At 33.2% G+C, this 9,075-nt stretch overlaps 1 protein-coding gene across 2 annotated transcripts; it reads left to right on the top strand.

Annotated features, from left to right (window-relative positions):
* Nucleotides 1-2,908: 2,908 nt before the first annotated feature.
* Nucleotides 2,909-7,105, top strand: LOC125872459 (probable protein phosphatase 2C 2). 2 transcript variants are annotated; one of them, XM_049553190.1, is made up of 4 exons: nucleotides 2,909-3,164; nucleotides 5,288-5,461; nucleotides 5,542-5,777; nucleotides 6,347-7,103. In XM_049553190.1, the coding sequence occupies exons 1-4, from the start codon at nucleotides 3,087-3,089 to the stop codon at nucleotides 6,915-6,917; spliced, it is 1,059 nt and encodes a 352-aa protein (XP_049409147.1). In that variant the 5' UTR covers nucleotides 2,909-3,086; the 3' UTR covers nucleotides 6,918-7,103. The 2 variants fall into 2 exon arrangements, with proteins under 2 accessions (XP_049409147.1, XP_049409148.1); XM_049553191.1 differs by having other exon boundaries at nucleotides 2,941-3,168; nucleotides 6,347-7,105.
* Nucleotides 7,106-9,075: the final 1,970 nt, after the last annotated feature.

Raw genomic sequence — 9,075 nt, 5'->3', positions numbered from 1 at the left:
TGGAATTCAAGCTTTCCAACACAATTCCTTCGTCTATTCATGAATCATTGATAGAAATTTCAATCTTTGGTCATAGGATTTTCAAGAAGAGAGCTTAAGAATCTCAAGAAAAGGTTACTTGATTATTATTCTTCAAGTTAGGGTTCTTCGCCAAGATTTGTTGAACGTTTAAGATATGTAAGACCATCATAATGAGGAGTTACATTATTCCTTGTGCCCTACATCTACTGTTTCAAATCGTAAGATCAAAGCTAAAGTTTTTACCCTATGATCCATAATCTTCGAATTTAGTTTATATTCGTATTGTTGAATTCTTGATTTTGTTATAGAGATTTCATTACTTCACTTTATTAATGATCTTTGACTATTGATTCATGCTTAATGCCACAGGAACCCTTTAGTTGTTAAGAGTTATTGAAGACCTTATCATATTGATTTCTTATGCATTGTTTTTAGGAGTAAATTAAATTTCAATTCTTAAAGTAGTATTTCTGAAAACGCTTCAAGAGCATGAATTTGTTTCAAGTGCATTATTTGCGAAAAGAAAAGCATAGTTAGCTTTAAAGAGAGCATATCTTAATTTCGAGAAGGTGAAGTGAGTTCACATAAAGCATAGTCTTTAAAAGCAAATACAAAGAAACATTTTTGAGTACTAACTCAACATAGAGAGTCTTAGTAAAGTGGGACTTTTTCCTTAAATGGGACATCATACAATTATTGAGCATTATTGCAGTATTTTGAAAATACTATTGAGCATCGAGTTGGGTAAGAATTTAGAATTCTATAACTGTGCCGCTAGTGCATGATAGGATCGTTCGTTGGTTCGGACGACTCCTCAAAAAATCCTTGATAAGGGCTTAGTTATTGGATCTATAGTTCAGTTTGTAGTACAGGATGACACTGGAAACATGGGTAAGACGTTGTATCATCACGAGGCTCATGTGATGGTTGTCGGTTAGAGAAACTCCCCAACAAAAGTAAAATACATTAATTTCAACATTTGCTACTATTGCATGCATTTTCAGTTGTTAAGCTTGATTGTTAAAGTACATGTGCATGCTTTACTTTTCAGTTGGTTATCTTACCGTCTACTTATATATTTACTTTTTCAGTTCAGTATATTCAGTTTAGCCCGTTGTTTTCATTCAACTATTCTGCATACCGTATATTTCATATAAAGACATCATTTGATGTTGCATCTTTAAATGATGCAGGTTTAGGTGTTTGTGACCATCAACAAGCACTCTAGTAGAATTTCTTTCCATCACCTTTTGGTGAGACCTAGCCTCAGTTTAGTAGAGACTTCATAGACAAGTTAGGTAAATCAGATTAGATTATATTTCAATTGCTTCTCAAACATCTCTATTTTCAGACTTATTATTTATAAAACTATTTGAGTTGTGTTTTATGTATAGTGTTTATAGTCTCAATATAAAGCTAGCCACACCCAAGATATAGACTCGGGACATGATCTTTAAAATGAAAGTTGTTATTATTATTTTAGTTTATTAAAATATTAATAGTCAAATTTAAATCTTTAAAAGCGTAATAATAAATTAAATATAAATAATACGTATATTTGATAGCTACTTCATAAATATAATATAATATATTTATAGTCCATACCAGAGTCTAGAAGGCTAAAAAATTTATAGTAAAAATTAATTCAATTGTTGAAAAGTCATGCTTGTGTCATTTTCATCACTAATATACTCCAATAAAATTGGTCAACATTTATGAAAAGAAATTGCATACTTGTCATTTTCTAGATCACCAAATTTTAATGTAAAATCAAAATTGGATAAAATATTAACTAAAAATTTCAGCATAGTGAGTTAGAATAAAAAAAAAATCAGTTCAAACTCTAATTTATTTATTTAAAATAATAATAATAATAATAATAATAATATTAATAAATTCAACCATTCCCACACAAGTTGTAGAAGAAATAGTCACGTATCCAACCATCGAAGTTTCTTCATTGATTGATTATATTCCCTCCATGGCCCATTACTTTTTGCTCAACCAAACCACAACCACAACAATTATTATCGGTGGCGGAGTTAAGAATTTAATGAAAAATATATAATTTTTTCAAATTATATTAAAGCTATGCAAAATAAAATAAAGTCATAAAAAAATATATTTAATCTTTATGCATCAGATCATCCTTCACCCGAGGTGATTCAACTCATGATAATAACAAAATAAGTATAATTTTACAAGTGATATATGTAAAGAACGTTGTTTGCATAATTTGAAGGGAGTTTACATAGGCAATCAATTGAGCTATTACAAATTTCTCAAAAAAAATAGATAACACTAAAAAAGAAGAAAATACTCCCTATATTCCAATTTATATGACACATTTTGTTTTTCGACAGTCAAATAATTTAAATTTAATCGAGAATATGCTCATAGAATCTTCAATTTAAAAAAAATGAAATTTACATATTTGTAAACTACGAATAAAATACAGTAAGTCACAATAATTGACAAATTAAAATATTTAAAAAACATACAAAAAATTTACAGTTAAAGATAGACTTGTTTAAATCTCAAAATTCGAAATATGTCATGTAAATTGAGACAAAGAAAAGTACAATAAGGAATGATTTTAGCTCGCGAAACACAACATAGAATAATTATTTCATCTCACTTTCTAATTTCTGCCCATCACTAATCATTTTTTTTTAAGACAAATGAGAAAAATAAAATAAAAATAGAAATAGCTAATTATATCACAAATAAAAACTAAAATAAACTAATCCAAACAACCAGCGATAGATTAATACTTGAACAAAATTGTAAGCGCCACCGTATAAGTGTTCACCTACTCTACGACTTTTATTTAACCGGCGGTCATAGTAACCGCTTCTTATATATCTAAAATTGAAGCCAAAAAATTTAGTCTTTGCAGTTTCCACACTCCAAAAAGTTTCATAGCAAAACCCTCCTCTTCATACTTTCATTTCTAACCTGTTTTTTTTTTTTGCAAATTTTTCTGTTTGTTTTTTTGATTTCAAGAAGAAGAGGAATTCAGTTTACTGTTTGTTTTATGATATAAAAAGTTGTGGACTTTAATCATGGTAGCTGGAGCTGAAGTTATGGTACCAGTACAACAGACCATCACTGCTTTGGATGTCCCCTGTTGTTCTGATGTGGTGGGTTACTCTCTTTTTTGCTTATTTTGTTGTCTTTTTTTACGTTTTCAGGGATACCCATCTTTTGGGTATTCTTTGGATAACAGATTTTACTTGTTTCATGCCATAACAAGTTCTGTGCTTTTTTATTGAAGATTGAAGATTTGATCTTTTAAGGAACAAAATTCAACGTTAGTACAACTTTGAATACTTACTTACCTCATAAATGCTTATAGATTGTTATGAAACGGAAACTAGCAATAAAAGAAGAACATTTTTGGCTTGTGCTAGCTTGGGGTGTTTGACCATGAAAATTGTGAGTAGTTTAAAAGAGTAGTTTTTGTTTTCAGAGTGAAAATTTGAGTTCTGTGTGGCCATGAATGCATATTAGAGTTGTTTTTGAATTTTTGGGAGTAATTTGAAGTGAAAAAAATAAGTAAAAACAACTTTTTGGTGTTCTTCCGGAATTTTATGGTCAAAACATGTTTTCCAGAGTTAACTCTATTCGGATAAAAGTAAAGTTTCATTGACAAACGCCCCCTTAAGCTTAATAGCTGCAGTTCACTAGATTTTAGGAAGGAACTGTTGTTCGTAAGGGTGATATGGTGTGAATTGTTGTAAATCATACCAATTGTGGTTTACCTGTATTCATTTATGACTAACTTTGGACCTCTCATAATATCATAAGAGTCATTTCATGAGCAAAAAAAGGTATAGAGTGACCGAAGGAGAACACCAGAAAGGGGAGGCATTCCTTGTGCGTAATGGTTACTATTATGTTCAGGTTATTAATGGAAGCTAGAATGACTACCCAAGTTTTACTATAGGTATTAATTATGACTTGCTATTGATAAGTATAGTTAATACTTAATAGTATACCTCGGGTGCTCATTTAATAAGTTTCCACTTTCCAGTGGATTTGGAGGATGGCAACTATACAGCATAAAATGTTTCTTGCTGTTCAAAGAAGAAAGTTATCTCTAGTATATCTCTTCCATTCTTCCTGGGAAGATGTTTATTCTATAGTAGAGCAGTCCAATTTAGATGCAAAATGTAACTATAAAAATGTGTAATTCTTGCAGTGTGACATTCCTCTAGGTGTTAATTGAGCAGATAGTCATCCGGTTTTGTACAAAGGGGACGGTGGGGACCTTATAGTAAAACAGAGCAATTTATGCTTAAAATGTGCCTTGTAAAGCTCCTTGAACTGTAATTAGGCCAAGCAGTTACCTGACTCTTGTATAAGGGGACCTACTGGGCATTTCTCCTACAACAGGGTTGTGTGGAGCCCCTTTAAGTGTTTATTTGTGTGCTAATCAACATGTACTTCAATGCAGTTCGTAAGGTATCTATGTGTTAATAAACATATTCATTAGGCAAACAGTAGCTTGATTCTTCTATTAAGTGGAGTTACCTTCTTCCCAAAACAGGAAAAATGTGCTTACACGTAGTTTGTAGAGCTCGCTTGCGTGGATATCAATTTTTGCTCTTTATTTTTCCTTGTAATTACTCAGGGAAATATTCGCATTCTCTTAGTTCTGTCTGTGGCTCTGTAAGGTTGTCTTTTCACAAAGTTGTGATGATACTAGTCCACAAAAACATTAATTCTTGGACTTGCAATTGGTAATACTTGGTTTGGGAACGGAAAACAGTTGTCATGGAATTCTCAAGGCATTGACGACTTTTTTTTTCTCACTTACAGCATCTTTATTATTGAAACGTAGTGAGGGTTTCATAGGAAGAGGGAAAAAGTATAGGATCTTTACAATAAGATGGTCATAGCATTTAAATATCTAGTGGTTTTTGATATTTCTGTAACAGTTGAGGCCACCAATTTTTTTTAATTAAAATACTGTGTATATCGCACATTTGGGGACTGGAGTACAGAGTTGCTGATACATGTCTCTTTGGAACCAAGGGGTGGCGAAGGTTTTTTTTTGGACAGATTACCTGCTGTTAGGAACTATTCATCTTTTCTGTTCTAATTTTACCTTTGCTTATGAACCATGCCATGTCATATTACCGTTTTCGTTGTTCCGCAATTTTCATGCTAAATATGTACATTATAATTAGTGCCTGTTATTGAACTCTCTCTCTTTTCATCTGTGTACTGATGTTGTATCTTTATCAAATCATTATTTCAGGTTTCTAATTCACCAGATACTACAATTTTGCAATTTGTTCCTAGCATTCGCTCAGGTAGCTTTGCAGATATTGGCCCACGGAGGTTCATGGAAGATGAGCATATAAGGATAGATGATCTTTCTTCACATCAAGGCTCCCTCGTGAGGTTCCCTAAGCCTTGTGCCTTCTATGGGGTAATTGTTAATTCTGGCACATGTTATATATGGTCTTTGGAGGACTTGTCTAACTGATTCGTGTTTTCATTATCTTATAGGTGTTTGATGGTCATGGAGGACCTGAAGCAGCAGCTTACGTGAGGAAGCATGTACTCCGTTTCCTTTTTGAGGAAACCAATTTCCCTCAGACATCAGAAGTTGATGACACATTTTTAAAAGAGGTGAAAAAATCTGTAAGAGAAGGGTTTCTTCTCGCTGACCTTGCTTTGGCTGATGAGTGTAGTGTGAGTAGTTCTTCTGGAACTACTGCATTGACAGCGCTGATATTGGGAAGGTAAAGTTTTGATTCTTTTGTATGTGTGTGAATGCTTCTCCTTTCTGTATAAAATTGGCCATGCTCATGGTAAGAAGTGGATGTACTATATAAGTTACGGGTTTATCGAAACCATTAACTTTGGCTCAGACCCGTATATGTGTCAAAAAATTCACTAAATAAATACAAATAATAGATTCTGAATCCAGTAAATTGAATGAGTTGTGATAGGATTATGAACTCGAACTAGTAATGTTCAAATCCTCTGCTAATCGTCATGATTGTCTTTAAATCTTACTATTAGCCCTTTTATATCCTCAATGCTATTTCTTGGAACTCTGTGGACGCATCATATGTTTTCAATTCTCTAAGCGGATGATGTTAGTTATTCATTCCTTACTCAAGTATGTTGCTCGATGGATAAGCGTCAAACCTGTCTTTATTTTATAATTCCATAGAATTGCTTTCCCAAGTATCTAACCATAGACGACTGTATAACTCAAGAACAAGGATTATAGTTTATGGAATTTTTGGAACATGCTTTTTTACTGTATTCTTGTTAACTAAAGTGTTACTTGGCCCTGTTGCAGGCTTTTAATGGTGGCGAATGTGGGAGACTGTCGTGCAGTCCTTTGCCACAAGGGAGAGGCAGTTAATATGTCTCAAGACCATAGACCGAATTATGCATCGGAGAGAAGGCGTGTTGAAGAGTTGGGTGGATTTATTGATGATGGCTATCTCAATGGTGTCCTATCAGTGACTAGGGCCTTAGGGGACTGGGACATGAAACTGCCTCGTGGCTCTGCCTCTCCTCTGATTGCGGAGCCTGAATTCCGGCAGATCATCTTGACCGAGGATGATGAATTCCTTATAATTGGTTGTGATGGGATCTGGGATGTTATGTCAAGTCAACAAGCCGTTAATCTTGTACGTCGTGGTCTGAGACGGCATGATGATCCTGAACAGTGTGCCAAAGACCTTGTCATGGAAGCCCTGCGTCTCAGTACCTTCGACAATCTTACTGTGGTAATTGTTTGCTTTACTTCCCTTGATCATCCAGAACCATCACAGTCACGACAAAGGCGTTTAAGATGCTGCAGCTTCTCAGCAGAAGCCTTGTGCAGCTTACAGAGTTGGTTGGATAACAGTGGAAGCCGTTGAGTTTAGAGGATTCTTCCTCTGTGGTTCGTTCGAATGCTTTTTTTGGGTGGGTTTTCTGTGCATACAATCGAAGAGGATGGACACAGTTTGATGGTTTTTTGTTGTATCGGAATTCTCATTTTATTAGCGACTAATTTCGAACTTTACTAAATTCGCCATTGAAACATTATTGTTCTGGTCCGTTCAGTGTACATATGGTCGATATGAATTTTTCTCCTAGTGTTCTTAATTCTTCTATTGAAACAACCAATTCGAAGGAGAGTCTTGACGTACCTGATAAAGTTATTGTTATGTAATCAGGAGCTAGTCACAAATTATTATAATATATAGTCATGTTTTACTTGAAAATATTTTGTAGGTGGCCTTACCTTTTTTTTGGAACTTTCAACACCAGGGCTTCTGTTTGGTAAATAAAATAAACCTTGCTATAAATTTTGTACATTTTTTTTTTTTCTGTCCAACTTCACTGAATATGAGGAGAAAATGATCAAAATGGTCCTTAATGTATGGACTTTGATTCCATTTGGTCCTTAATGTATGGACTTGATGGAAATGGTCTTTTATGTATCATAAATTGTGATCAATTTGGTCCTTAACCCTAAAATTAATTAATTTATTTTTTATCGTCAAAATACACGGAATATGTAAAAGAACTGCTCGTTCAAGACTTTCCTTCTCCTGTTTCCAAAAATTTCAAAAGGGCACATCAATTTTTTTTTAACCAAAAGGGTAAAATTGCTCATGATGGAGCGATTTTCTTCTGACAAAATTGACGCCGTTACTCTTTTAAAAAACATAAAAATCGCTGTCGGTCCAATTTTTTTTTCTTTTTTCTTTAAAATCGCTGTTGTGAATTTTTTTTTAACAACACTGTCCCAGTAGCGTTTAAAAAATAGAAATAGCTACTATAGCAGCCATTTTCTTAAAAAAGTTTTAATTTTTTTTAATTAAAAATTTCCGAGGCGAGGACTGCTTAAAAAAATAATGGAAAATCGCTCCACGTGGAGCGATTTTTAGTTTGTTTTTTTTTTAATGGCAGCGATTATTTAAAAAAAAATCAACTAAAATTGCTACATGTGGAGCGATTTCCCATTATTTTTTAAGCAATCCTCGCCCCGAGAATTTTTAATAAATTTTTATTTTTACTTTTTTAAGAAAATGACTGCTATAGCAGCTATTTCTATTTTTTAAACGCTACTGGGGCAGCATTGTTAAAAAAAAATTCACAGCAACGATTTTAAAGAAAAAAAAAATGGACCGGCAGCAATTTTATGTTTTTTAAAGGAGTAACGACATTAATTTTGTCAGAAGAAAATCGCTCCGTCATGAGCGATTTTGCCCTTTTGGTTAAAAAAATTGATGTGCCCTTTTGAAATTTTTGGAAACATGTGAAGGAAAGTCTTGAACGAGCGCATCTTTTACATATTTCGTGTATTTTGATCACAATTTTTGATACATAAAGGACCATTTCCATCAAGTCCATACATTAAGGACCAAATGGAATCAAAGCCATACATTAAGGACTATTTTGATCATTTTCTCGAATATGAGTTATTGTTCACGTGGTGGGGCAGGTACTTTTGCCTGGCTCTGTTTCACCTGCTTTGTAATGCAATATATTGCTTCTTTTGTGGGTTTCAATAAAGTAGGTTAGTTAGTTTGACTAGCTATTTAAATTTTTGTCTTATTGGTGATGAATTGATTTTTCACCTTGTAATCCCCCTTTCATTATTTCTTACTGAATATTGAGGACTGGGAATCTAAATAAGCCACAAAAATATAAAAGTGATCAAAATAAGCCACTACTTTAGGAAGTAACTAAAATAGGCTTAGTGGAAGAAAAAATTTCATTTTATCTAATATTCTAAACGTTTTCCGTTAGTCTCATAACGTGTATATTTTAATATATAACGAAATTATTTTCTACACTTTATAAAGTGGAACTTTTTATTACACTTTTTATAGAGTGGTGGACATTGACCGATAAAGGAGAACGTTGTTGACTAGTCTTAGGCTCCTTCCTAACATAGATTTCAAGTATTGTTAACTTGATTTGATCTATGTAGTCATCTGGAATCCTCAAAAAGTCGGTCAACGATTCGTCATTATAGATAATCCACTCTCCAAAATTTACTTGTCCTTGTGATAAAAATGAAGT

The sequence above is a fragment of the Solanum stenotomum genome, chromosome 8, assembly GCF_019186545.1.
Source record: "Solanum stenotomum isolate F172 chromosome 8, ASM1918654v1, whole genome shotgun sequence".
In the NCBI taxonomy this organism is placed as follows: domain Eukaryota; kingdom Viridiplantae; phylum Streptophyta; class Magnoliopsida; order Solanales; family Solanaceae; genus Solanum; species Solanum stenotomum.
The sequence above is the reverse complement of the archived record's forward strand: the minus strand, read 5'-3'. Positions and strand labels throughout refer to the sequence as shown.

What these genes read in the sequence shown, in the direction of transcription:
- LOC125872459 (XM_049553190.1), top strand. Translation starts at nt 3,087, where the DNA reads ATGGTAGCTGGAGCTGAAGTTATGGTACCAGTACAACAGACCATCACT. An exon ending in AGCCTTGTGCCTTCTATGGG is followed by an intron (nt 5,462 to 5,541) that starts GTAATTGTTAAT and finishes ATTATCTTATAG; the next exon opens with GTGTTTGATGGTCATGGAGG. An exon ending in ACAGCGCTGATATTGGGAAG is followed by an intron (nt 5,778 to 6,346) that starts GTAAAGTTTTGA and finishes GCCCTGTTGCAG; the next exon opens with GCTTTTAATGGTGGCGAATG.